This window comes from Microcaecilia unicolor, chromosome 10, assembly GCF_901765095.1.
Source record: "Microcaecilia unicolor chromosome 10, aMicUni1.1, whole genome shotgun sequence".
NCBI classification, from domain to species: domain Eukaryota; kingdom Metazoa; phylum Chordata; class Amphibia; order Gymnophiona; family Siphonopidae; genus Microcaecilia; species Microcaecilia unicolor.
In genome coordinates, this window is record NC_044040.1 from 25,576,900 (window position 1) to 25,590,368 (window position 13,469).

Consider the following 13,469-nt stretch of genomic DNA (forward strand, 5'->3'; position numbering starts at 1 on the left):
TTCTCCGAAGTAGTTTCCAGTCATTTAGTGTTTGTTCATCTCTCTTTTTGTTCCAGGCTCGTTCTAGTCTCCTGACTTGTGTTTTTAGTTTTTTCAGCTCTTCGGTGAACCATGGATTTGCGTTTTTCCTGTGTGTGGTTCTGGTTTGGACTGGGGCGATTTTGTCTAATGTTGTTGTGCTTATGTCATCCCATTCTTGGAGGAATTGGATGGTGTCAGCGTTTGTAGTCCATTCGTTCTGGTAGATCTGTTGCCAGAATGTTGAGGGGTCTATTTTCCCTCTCGTTGTGTAGGTTGTTCGCTCATGTTTATTATTCGTGTTTAGTTGTGTTTTTTGCCAGCAGAGAGTGACATTTGCTCTATGGTGGTCTGACCATGGTGTTGGTGTCCATCTTGTATTAGCGAGTATGATAGTTGAGTCCGGTTCTAATCTTTCCGTTATGATATCTAGTGTGTGTCCTTTTTCGTGAGTTGGTTGTATGTTGGGTGTTTGCAGATCCCAGAGTTTTAGGAATTCTTTGAATTCTCTTGTACTTGGTAAGGTGTCATCTTCTAGGTGTAGGTTGATGTCGCCTAGTATGAGGATGTTTGAGGCTGATACGCAGGAATTCGAAATGAAATCCAAGAGTTGTGTTTGGGCGTCTTGCCATTTACCTGGTGGTCTGTAGAATAGGATTGTGTTGAGGTGTCCTATTAGGCTTGAATGGTTGATTCTGGTCGATGCAATTTCAAGTTGTGGTGAAATGGATTCGCCCGTGATTGTGATAGTGTATTCAGGTTTGTATATGATAGCTATTCCGCCTCCTCTTTTTTTTCCATTTCTTGTCCAGTGCGTGATTTTGTATTTTGGTGGGCACGTTTGGAGGATTGCAGGGTCTGTGGGACTATGGAACCAGGTTTCTGTGATGAATAGGAGGTCTAGTTTGTCTGTGATGATCCAGTCTAGTAAGTCTGCTGAGTTGCTTACTGCTGATCTTGCATTGATGTATCCTAGTTGGATTGAGTGGTAGGGTTCCAAAGTGGGGTTTGATGTATTTATTTTTATTAGTTGTCTGTTTCTTCGGTAGTTGGGTTTGTTGTTGTCGTTGTTTTCCTCATTTTGTTGGTGGTGTTCATATCCGGTGATTATTCCAGTTGGTTGGTTGTTGTGTCTTTGATTGGCCACTGTTGGAAACAAGATGCTGGACTCAATGGACCTTTGGTCTTTCCCAGTATGGCAATACTTATGTACTTATGTACTTAAATATACACAGAAAACGTTGATGATTTTAAATACTTTATTTCACAAATATTTTCAGAACAGCCACTTTAGCAGTTTCCATCGTGTTTAGTCAAAGTTTTACTTTATTTATTTATTACGGAAGGTCTATGGAACTCTGTACATTTTCGATTCTGACATTACATAATCTTATTGACATTCGTGCTGCCCCTCTGTGTATAAAGATTGCCCACCTCTGAAATAGAATGTTAGGAATCATTAGGAAAGGAATAGAGACTAAAACAGAGAATATTATAATGCTCTTTTTGTATAGCTCCATGGTGTAACTTCACCTCAAATATTGTGCGGAATTCTGGTCACCACATCTCAAAAAGGATATAACCGAATTATAAAATGTGAAGAGTGGGCAAAATGATAAAAGGGATGGAAGAAACTCCCCTATGTAGAGAGGTTAAGGCTCTTCATCTTAGAGAAGAGATGGCAAAAGGGAGGTATGATAGAGGTCTAAAATAATTAGAGGTCCTTTTACTAAGGCGCATAGGTACCTGTGTACGTCCAAGGTGCGTCAAATTGGAACTACCACCCCGGCTATTGCATGCCCCCGGTTGGTAATTCCATTTTGATGCGCGTCCAAAACATGCGGTAATCGGCAGTTTACGTGCGCTGACGATTACTGCCCGGTTAACACGTGAGACCTTACCGCTAAGTCAAGGGTGGCGGTAAGGCCTCGTGCTGAAAATGGACGCGCGCTGCTTTTAATTTTACTGCACATCCATTTTCGGCCACACACACAAAAAAAAGAGGGTTTTTTTTCCAGGCGCGCTGAAAACTGGACCTGCACGTGTCCAAAACACACACCTGCACCAGCGCAAACCTTTTATCGGCACGCCTTAGTAAAAGGGCCCCTAAGTTTACTAAATGTGAATTGCTTGTTTACTCTTTCCAAAAGTAGAAGGACTAGGGAACACTTAGTGAAGTAAATAGTACTTTTAGAACAAATCGGAGAAAATTATTTCTTCAAATCAGGGGCGTAGCCAGACAACAGATTTTGGGTGGGCACCAAATGTTCTCCCCCCCCCCCCCCCCCACCACCACCACCAAAAAAATATTTCAGCTGGCAGGAAAATGCTTCGTTCCACCTTGGAGGTCTACAGCAGGCATGCACTGAAAACTGATCATGCGCAGGTGCCAGTATTATAGAGAGTAGAATTTTGTTATTATCAGGGGAAACTCTTCAGCTGGCAGAGCTTGGGATCTCCACCAGCTATCGCTAAACCTACTGTTGGGTGGGCCTGAGCCCACCTGTGGCTATGCCACTGCTTCAAATTCATCTCTTGAGTTCATTGCAAGAGAATGTAGTAAAATCGGTTGGTGTAGCAGGGTTTAAAAAATGTTTGGACACATTCTGGAAGAAAAGTCCATAAACCACTATTAAGGTAGATCCACTTTTTATTCCTGGGATAAGCAGCATGGAATCTATTTTAATTTTTGTTCAAGTCCTACCCGGTACTAGTGGCATAAATTTGGCTATCCCAGTGTGACAGTGCATATGTACTTATGTAAGGAGTAAACAAACATGTGGACAAAGGGGAGCCGGTTGATATTGTGTATCTGGATTTTCAAAAGGTGTTTGACAAGGTACCTCATGAAAGGCTACAGAGGAAATTGGAGGGTCATGGGATAGGAGGAAATGTCCTATTGTGGATTAAAAACTGGTTGAAGGATAGGAAACAGAGAGTGGGGTTAAGTGGGCAGTATTCACAATGGAGAAGGGTAGTTAGTGGGGTTCCTCAGGGGTCTGTGCTAGGACCGCTGCTTTTTAATATATTTATAAATGATTTAGAGATGGGAGTAACTAGTGAGGTAATTAAATTTGCTGATGACACAAAGTTATTCAAAGTCGTTAACTCGCGACAGGATTGTGAAAAATTACAGAAGGACCTTACGAGACTGGGAGACTAGGCGACTGGGCGGCTAAATGGCAGATGACGTTTAATGTGAGCAAGTGCAAGGTGATGCATGTGGGGAAAAAAGAACCCGAATTATAGCTACATCGTGCAAGGTTCCACGTTAGGAGTTACGGACCAAGAAAGGGATCTGGATGTCGTCGTCGATAACACACTGAAATCTTCTGCTCAGTGTGCTGCTGCGGCTAGGAAAGCAAATAGAATGTTGGGTATTATTAGGAAAGGTATGGAAAACAGGTGTGAGGATGTTATAATGCCGTTGTATCGCTCCATGGTGCGACCGCACCTTGAGTATTGTGTTCAATTCTGGTCGCCGCATCTCAAGAAAGATATAGTAGAATTGGAAAAGGTGCAGCAAAGGGCGACTAAAATGATAGCGGGGGATGGGACGACTTCCCTATGAAGAAAGACTAAGGAGGCTAGGGCTATTCAGCTTGGAGAAGAGACGGCTGAGGGGAGACATGATAGAGGTATATAAAATAATGAGTGGAGTGGAACAGGTGGATGTGAAGCGTCTGTTCACGCTTTCCAAAAATACTAGGACTAGGGGGCATGCGATTAAACTACAGTGTAGTAAATTTAAAACAAATCGGAGAAAATTTTTCTTCACCCAACGTGTAATTAAACTCTGGAATTCATTGCCGGAAAATGTGGTGAAGGCGGTTAGCTTAGCAGAGTTTAAAAAGGGGTTGGACGGTTTCCTAAAGGACAAGTCCATAAACCGCTACTAAACGGACTTGGAAAAATCCAAAATCCCAGGAATAACATGTATAGAATGTTTGTACGTTTGGGAAGCTTGCCAGGTGCCCTTGGCCTGGATTGGCCGCTGTCGTGGACAGGATGCTGGGCTCGATGGACCCTTGGTCTTTTCCCAGTATGGCATTACTTATGTACTTATGTGTTTTTGCTTATGTCCTTTAGGACCCAGTTTACTAAGTAGCGCTATAAGCGCGTTAATGTTTTTAACGCACATTAACCATATCCCTATAGGCGCCTACATGGATAGCGCGTGCGCTAAGTGTAGACACGCTAAAAAAACAGTAACTCACCACAGTAAACAGGGCCCTGAATTTGCTCTCATGTTCTGAGTTTCTTACATCTTGACGGTATTGTTTTGTGAGTCACATAGGTATCTATTCTCTTGGGTTCATTTACTTCAAATGCTGAGGAAGGCTCCCTAGATGTTGTCAAATTACATTAATAATGTTTCTAATTTGTTTTCATTACATCTTACAACTCCCTTCCCTCTTGGCCCACTTTTTAACTCTGGATATCAGTAGGCCTGATGTTCTGATAGACATCCAAAACTTGCTATTCCCCGTGAGTGTGAAGCCATGTGAAATATTTTTGCTGTGGAGAAAGAAAAATTGTTTTACCTGTAATGATTGTTTTTGAAGCTAGTATTTTTTTATGGATTCGCATAATCTACCCACCTTGTCTTGTAGAGTTGCATATTTCATTGTTTCTAATTTAAACTTTGGCAAAAGAGGAATGACAAGAAGAAACAAAAACTAAGGATGGAAAGGAGAGGCAGGAGTTTCAAGAGATGAAGGGACCGAGCTGAGGGCCTGATGCACAAAACAACATTGCTTTAGAGAACAGCACCGAAAAAGCATTGGCTCAGCACTGCGTTCGAATTACCAACCAATGCTCAACAATGCAAATAGGTGGGAAAATGTGGGATACAAATGCAACAAATAAATAAATTAATTAATTAACAGCATGCAAATTATATGCATGCTGTTAGTTTTGAGCATTGGTTGGTAAAAGGGTCCGAGCATTCCTCTCTGGTGTTCCAGTAGACCCCCGACCCTTATATGGTGCTTAGCCCCTCCCAATGCACTGGGCAGGGGCTGGGCGCCACCATTTTGGAGAAGGGCGGGCCCAGAGGCAGGAGGGAGTAAGCATTGGTTATGCCTTCTGCCTCCAACTATGGAGGGTATGTTTCAGGGAGGGGTGGGGGACAGTAGACCCCCACCATGGAGGTTTATGGGTTGCAGGGGAGGCTCAAGAAGGGGGTCCATTGTACCACCAGGGATTTTTTTGGTTCTGGGGGGTGGTAGCAATAAAAGCTGTCTTGCCTTTGGAACCAGTTGCCTCTTGTCTCCTGATTTACTAGCCGAGAATCCTGTTACAGGAGGGGGCAGCAGGGAGTCCACTGGACCCTCAAGGAGGTTTTAAAGGCTTTGGGAGGGGGGTGGGTTGGGGTCTACTGGACTACCAGGGAGTTTTAAAGGTTAGGGGGTTGGGTCAGGATCAGGGATCTGTTGGACCACCAGGGAGTTTTGCTCACCCTGCCGTAACAACTAATCCTACCAACAGCTCAGGAGCTGTGCTCTCTGCCTCTTTATTATTATTATTATTATTATTATTATTATTTATTTAGATTTTGCTCACACCCTTTTTCAGTAGTAGCTCAAGGTGAGTTACAATCAGGTACCAGGCATTTCTCTGTCCCTGGAGGGCTCACAATCTAGTTTTGTACCTGAGGCAATGGAGGGTTAAGTGACTTGCCCCAAATCACAAGGTGCAGCAGTGAGATTTGAACCTCTGGATATCAAGGCTGGTGCTCTAACCACTAGGCCACTCCTCCACTCTTAGGCCTCTGCAGCAAACTTAAGCCCAATGAATGGGGAATTATTATTATTATTATTACTACATTTGTATCCCACATTATCCCACCTTTTTGCAGGCTCAATGTGGCTTACAATTCATCGTGGATACTGGAAATAGAAAAGAATGTACATTTGGATTTACAACAAGTTTTGGGTACACGATGGTGAAATAGAGTCAAAAGCATTAGGTACAAGAAGGTGTGAGAGCAAAAGACATTAAAGAACATTCCTGGATATCTTGAAGAAAGTAGAGTTACGCATGTTGTTCTTTATGATATATTTTGTTGAAGAGATAAGTTTTCAAGAGTTTGCGGAAATTGGTCATTTCGTAGACCGATTTCAGGTTACGTGGCAGTGAGTTCCAGAGCTGTGTACTTGTGTAGGAAAAGGTTGATGCATGCATTGATTTGTATTTCAAGCCTTTACATTTGGGAAGATGAAGATTGAGGAATGTGCGGGAGGATTTTTTTGCATTTCTGGGTGGTAGTTCTATTAGATCTGACATGTAGGCTGGGGCGTCACCATGGATGATTTCATGGACCAAGGTACAGAGTTTGAACATGATGCGTTCTTTGAGTGGGAGCCAGTGTAGTTTTTCGCGGAGGGGTGTTGCACTTTCGTATTTTGGTTTGCCGAATATAAGTCTGGCTGCCATGTTCTGGGCTGTCTGGAGTTTTTTGAGTATTTGCTCTTTACAACCGGCGTAGAATCGAAACCTGTGTCATCCCTGTTGCTGCTGTTTGGCCTTAGCCACATGGAAGCCACATGGAAGCCCTTGTTATTGTTACTCTATTAAGAAACATTGTTCTGGATCTGAATGTAACTACCTTTCCGCTCTCATCTCTCCCTACACTCCTACACTCTTGTGCACGCTGATGAATTGTTCTGGATCTGAATGTAACTACCTTTCCGCTCTCATCTCTCCCTACACTCCTACACTCTTGTGCACGCTGATGAATTGTTCTGGATCTGAATGTAACTACCTTTCCGCTCTCATCTCTCCCTACACTCCTACACTCTTGTGCACGCTGATGAATTGTTCTGGATCTGAATGTAACTACCTTTCCGCTCTCATCTCTCCCTACACTCCTACACTCTTGTGCACGCTGATGAATTGTTCTGGATCTGAATGTAACTACCTTTCCGCTCTCATCTCTCCCTACACTCCTACACTCTTGTGCACGCTGATGAATTGTTCTGGATCTGAATGTAACTACCTTTCCGCTCTCATCTCTCCCTACACTCCTACACTCTTGTGCACGCTGATGAATTGTTCTGGATCTGAATGTAACTACCTTTCCGCTCTCATCTCTCCCTACACTCCTACACTCTTGTGCACGCTGATGAATTGTTCTGGATCTGAATGTAACTACCTTTCCGCTCTCATCTCTCCCTACACTCCTACACTCTTGTGCACGCTGATGAATTGTTCTGGATCTGAATGTAACTACCTTTCCGCTCTCATCTCTCCCTACACTCCCTACACTCTTGTGCACGCTGATGAATTGTTCTGGATCTGAATGTAACTACCTTTCCGCTCTCATCTCTCCCTACACTCCCTACACTCCTCCCCGTGAACTCCGTTCGCTGGGTAAATGTCTCCTGTCGTCCCCCTTCTCCCCCACTGCTAACTCCCGGCTCCGTTCCTTCTATCTCGCTGCTCCCTATGCCTGGAATAGACTCCCTGAGCCAGTACGTCAGGCTCAGTCTCTGGCTGTCTTCAAGTCTAGGCTTAAAACCCACCTCTTTGCTACTGCTTTCGACTCCTAACCATGACTCTCTTACTCAACACCCTCACTTATCACCCCTACCACTGCAATTTCACCACCCCTAGCTGTCTGTTCGTCTGTCCAATTTAGATTGTAAGCTCTGTTGAGCAGGGACTGTCTTTTCATGTTCATTTGTACAGCGCTGCGTAAGTCTAGTAGCGCTATAGAAATGTTTAATAGTAGTAGTAGTAGTATGATCCAAGTATAGGACAGTCAAGCCATTGTGACATCACTGATGAGGTTGGCTCTTAGGCATTGGTGGACTGAGGCATTATGACATCACAATGTCAGCTCTGGTTAAATCACCGCAGCTCCTCAGTACCTTTCCGCTCTCATCTCTCCCTACACTCCTCCCCGTGAACTCCGTTCGCTGGGTAAATGTCTCCTGTCGTCCCCCTTCTCCCCCACTGCTAACTCCCGGCTCCGTTCCTTCTATCTCGCTGCTCCCTATGCCTGGAATAGACTCCCTGAGCCAGTACGTCAGGCTCAGTCTCTGGCCGTCTTCAAGTCTAGGCTTAAAGCCCACCTCTTTGCTACTGCTTTCGACTCCTAACCATGACTCTCTTACTCAACACCCTCACTTATCACCCCTACCACTGCAATTTCCCCACCCCTAGCTGTCTGTTCGTCTGTCCAATTTAGATTGTAAGCTCTGTTGAGCAGGGACTGTCTTTTCATTTTAATTTGTACAGCGCTGCGTAAGTCTAGTAGCGCTATAGAAATGTTTATTAGTAGTAGTAGTAATGTAACTCGCCTTGAGCTACAACTGAAAAAGGCATGAGCCAGAGCCAAATGCAAATCAATAAATGAATGGTGATGCAGCATCCGTGTTTTCAAAATGTGTTATGACATTCTCTCTCCACATTGTAATCTGTTTTAGAAGAAAAATACTCTAGAAGTTCAAGTAATGATTGCCAGACATGCAGCAAACATTACATAAGAGCCTTCCTACAGGATGTGCCTCCGGCTATTGATCTGAACACCAGAGCCCTCTGCTTATCTAACCATTGTTAGTTTTCTGTAAATTAAGTTGAGAATAACAACCTGGGTTATCCAGACTGCGACTGTGATTGGGAACTTCTCTAGGACATGTGTGGGATAATGCTATAAAGTAAATAGCAGGGGCGTAAGCCAGACTTCACGGTGGGAGGGGACCAGAGCCCGAGGTTGAGGGCACATTTTGAGTGCCGCCTCCCCACCGCCACTCCTCGCCTTGCCTCCTCCCCCACCACCGCCTCGCCCCCTCACAAACAAATACCTTTGCTGGTGGGGGTCACCAACTCCCGCCAGCTGAAGCCTTCTTCTGCGCGGTCTCCGGCGCAGCCACGTTCGCTGCCTCTGCCCCCTTCTCTTCTTTCTTCTTGGTCCTCCTGTGCACGCTGACACTCAGCGTCAGCGTGCACAAGAGGAGCAAGAAGAAAGAAGAGCAGGGGGCAGGCCGCGAACGCAGCTGCGCCGGAGACCGCGCTGAAGAAGGCTTCGGCAAGTGGGGGTTGGGGACCCCCGCCAGCCAAACCAGGGGCCCGGATGAAATTTGCGGGGGCCCAGGCCCCCATGGCCCCCCCGTAGCTACGCCCCTGGTAGACACTATGGAGCTCGTTTTCAAAAGAGAAAAACGGCATAAAGTGGCATTTGGACATTTTTCTCTGAAAAACGTCTAAATCTCGATTTTTTTGAAACTCCTGTTTGAGACATTTTTCTCTACATTGTGTCCAGATCACAAGGGGGTGTGTTGGGGGCAGGATGCTCGGACATTTTTCTGCCATAATGGAACAACGTAAAAACTTCCAGGGCTAAAAATTAAATGTTTTGGTCTAGTCCTGTTTCAGTCACGCTTAAGTCACTAATAGGTGCCCTAAACGATGAAATGATCATTGGAGGGATTTAGGCATGACCTCCACCACCACCCCCACCTTCTCCCCCAGTGGTCACTGACCCCCTCCCACTCCCCCAAAGATATAAAAGAAACAGTACATACCAGTCTCTATGACAGCTTCAGATGTTATGGCCAGTCCTATTAGAGCAGCAAGCAGGTCCCTGGAGTAGCCTAGTGGTCAGTGCAGTGGACTGTAGAAAAGGGGACCCAGGCCCGTAACCCACTCTAACTGTTACACTTACGGTGGAACATGTGAACCCTCCAAAACCCACCAAAAACCTACTGTACCTACATTTAGATCACATTGCAGGCATTGTGACTCCCTTATTACTGAATTTACACTGGTTTTCACTAAATGCATGCATTGTATTCAAATGATGTGTATTTGCTTATCAAATCATATATGGTCTATCTCCATCTTATATGCAGAATCTTATTGAACTACCCCTAAATCTTCTAGAAACTTCTTTGTTCTCCACTTCCCAAACTGCAGTAAAATACAATACAAAACACTTCATTATGCTGGATTTTCCTATCAACGCACCAAGAGAGTCATGCCACTGACTGTTTCATGTTTCGCAAACTACTAAAACATGACTTGGTAGAATCATCTCTCAATGATGAAAAATAGCTGATTCATTGTATAATCATTATGATGTATCATTCTTATTGATTCTAGTGCATTATTTTTGTTATTTACTTGAAAATCTCAGAAGTTTTGATTGTATACAGTGCCGTAGCGAGGGCGGCTGACACCCGGGGCGGGTCGCCGCTGCGCACCCCCCTGGGTGCAGCACGGCGCCCCCCTCCAGCGTGCACCCTCCCCCGGAGCGCATTCTTACTTCGTTTAGAAGCGAGGGGCGGGCGGGAGGGCCGATCCGCCCCCGAGTCCACGTCGCTGGGAGCTGCGTCGGCTCCATTGGTTCCTTGCTCTCTCTGCCCCTGAACAGGAAGTAACCTGTTCCGGGGCAGAGGAAGCAAGGAACCAACGGAGACGACACCCCCCAGCGGCGTGCACCCGGGGCGGACCGCCCCACCGCCCCCCCTTCCTACGCCACTGATTGTATATCTAATGTAACTTGGACTTGATGTTAAATGTTCCACTTTACTGTGAGCCACATTGAACCTGAACAATGTGGGACAAAAATGTCATATATAAAATAAGGTCTATTATAGTGGTGTACAGTTGGGTACACTATGTTTTGACTCGCTATATAATATAAGGGAGCAATGGTGAGATGTGTACCTGGGACCTTTTATGTGAAGTCCGCTGCAGTGCCCTCTAGGGTGCCCCACTGCTCGACTGGTTTGTTTTTGTGTGTTTTTCCCTTTGACTTTTTTTTTTTTTTCAAAAATGGTCTTAAAAGATAGATGCACTGAGCACAAAAATGTCTAGCAAATGGCTGTTTTCGAAACAAAAAGTTGGACATTTTTTCTGGTTTGAAAATTGCCATGTTTGATACTGGCTTTTTGAGCGTTTTTCCGCAAAACGTCCAAAATCAGATTTAGATATCATATCAAAAATGCTTCTCCACATTTACACTCCAGAGCAAAAACTCTCTCCAGAAGATGACAGCATTCTTACAAAAATCAATATCGTTGCCATCTTCTGGAGAGCGCTTTTGCTAGAAGTATTTTGCTGGTTTTCCATGTGCAACGGTGCCTTTTTTCGAAAGGTATTTTTTGCCCCCTGACGCAGCCCCTATGTAGGCGAAACACAGTCTATGTTGAGCATTATTTTGGTTTATGTTTTCATCAATAAAGATCTGTTTATATTTCATTAATCTGCTTGCTGTTTTCCCACATAACATAGGTACATATACATATGTATACGCCAGTATTCTTATCTTTACAGAAGTTTTTATCGTGTAAATGTTAGTGCCATCTTTATGGAATTACCCCTCCCCCCTCCCCTAAGGAACAGAAAGCGTCCTTCTGTGGGAAGAAGTTAACCTTTTCTGCTCTAAGCATACAATCTTTTGCTTTCCAGCGGAGACCCCAATTGAGGAGTTTACACCAACTCCAGCCTTTCCAGCACTGCAGTATCTGGAATCAGTGGACGTGGAAGGAGTGGCCTGGAGGGCAGGACTTCGCACTGGAGACTTCTTGATTGAGGTACACTCTCGTATAACTTGATGAACATTGAAATCATGTATTTGTACGCTTTTAAAACACAAGTTATTCCATGAAAGAGTGACCTAGCGGTGAGAGCAGTGGACTGAGACGCAAAGAAACCAGGGTTCAAATCCCACTGATGCTCCTTGATTGCTTAGGGACCCTTTTTCTAAAACTTAGTGTACGCTAATAAAATTAGCATTCACTAAATGTTGCCCATCCTATTTTATAACCGTGGGCCACATGGCACTTAGGGCATGTAATGTCTAGTGTACGCTAAGCTTTAGTAAAAGGGCCTTTTGGCTCTCTGTTGCTTCAGGTAGAACATTTAGGGCCCTGTTTAATAAGCTGCGCTGTAGGTATTCTAACTTTTAAGTTCGTGCTAAAAATTAGCACGTGCTAACAGTAGAGACACCCATTATATTCTTATGGGTCATATGCATTAGCGCACACTAAAAAGTTTACGCGCCTATAGTGCGGCTTAATAAACAGGGCCCTTAGATTTTTTTAAATTTTTATTTTTATTAACTTTTCCAATTTACATCAAGATAATCTTGAAAAGAAATTAGCCTATTCCAATATTCTTAAAGCACTTTTATAAAAAGAAAAAAGACCAAAATCTATGGAAGAAAGTAATTAAATATTTAGGCTAACTTAGACCACACCAACAAGGGGATCTGATTCAAATTACCAAGGGAGTTGGTTTTAACAATATCCGCTAGAACCGAGTATCTGAAGTTTTTTGCTCATTTAAAGTAAGATATTTAACGGAAAACTTTACTTGCTATATAAGTGGATTTGTATTGAATATTCTGTTAGCAAGCACCAGGTACAATATTATTTAACAAAAAAAAGAAATGTTATAATGCAGAAACTAGCATATTATCAACCATTAATGACATTAAGTGACCTAGAGGACAAGGGAACTGACAAAGAAATCCCTCTACCTTCAAAAAAAAAAATCACAATTGAGCAGATTCATAAAACACATAAAAGCATGTTGATCAAGAAAAATTATACATTTACAAGGATATCTTAATTGGAACCTGGCTCCTAAAGAAATAACATAGGATTAAAGTACTAGAAACTTCTTTCTATGTTGTGTCCATTTCAGTGGCGTACCAAGGGTGGGGGCGGTCCGCCCCGGGTGCACGCCGCTGGGGGATGCCGCGGCGCGAGCCTGGTGTGAGAGTTCGCTAACTTCTCTCGTTCGCTGCAGCTCCCTCTGCCCCGGAACGGATTACTTCCTGTTCCGGGGCAGAGGGAGCTGCAGCGAACGAGCAAAGTTAGTAAACTCGCAGCAGGCGTGCGCTGCGGCATGCACCGGGGGGGGGGGGGGGCTCTTTCGCGGGGGAGGGGTCTTTCGCCGGAGGGGGGGTCCGCACTGCACCGGGGGGCGGGGCGCCGCCCCGGGTGTCCGCCCCCCTAGGAACGCCACTGGTCCATTTAGAAATATCAGGAAAGATAGATACTTTCCCTCCAAGAAAAGTATAGTCTGAGAACCTAAAGAAAAGACGTAGCAAGGCCTCCCCTATCTTGTTGAAGTACAAATGTCACCAGTAAGGTTGCTCTTGCAGCCACTCCTTCAATAGAACTCTCCAAAACGTTGCGTAATATTCAAGCTATCAGAGGAAACATCCACAACCTAGGCAGCATCTGGAAAACTTGAACGTTGTCTAGGCACAGGCAAATAATAAATCTTATGCATAGGTGGAAAACCAGTCTCTGTAGAATTCAATTTTTCTTTCAAAAATCTGTAAAGCAGATCTTTTGGAGACATGACTTAAATGTTTAGGAAAATTCAATATACGTAAATTTAAATGTCTAGTATGATTATCAAGGCTTTCCAGTCTACGATGAACTAAAAGCTTATCTTGAGCCAAACTAGAATGTAAGGCTTGGAATTGC

The 13,469-nt window shown here is 44.2% G+C and overlaps 1 protein-coding gene across 1 annotated transcript in view; it reads left to right on the forward strand.

Moving 5' to 3' along the window:
- Positions 1 to 13,469, forward strand: part of SHANK3 (SH3 and multiple ankyrin repeat domains 3) — a 704,425-nt gene that overhangs the window by 456,711 nt on the left and 234,245 nt on the right. Inside the window, exon 15 of the mRNA XM_030215777.1 lies at positions 11,437 to 11,561. Within this exon, the coding sequence (XP_030071637.1) occupies positions 11,437 to 11,561 (125 nt within the window). The remainder of the gene's footprint in view (positions 1 to 11,436; positions 11,562 to 13,469) is intronic.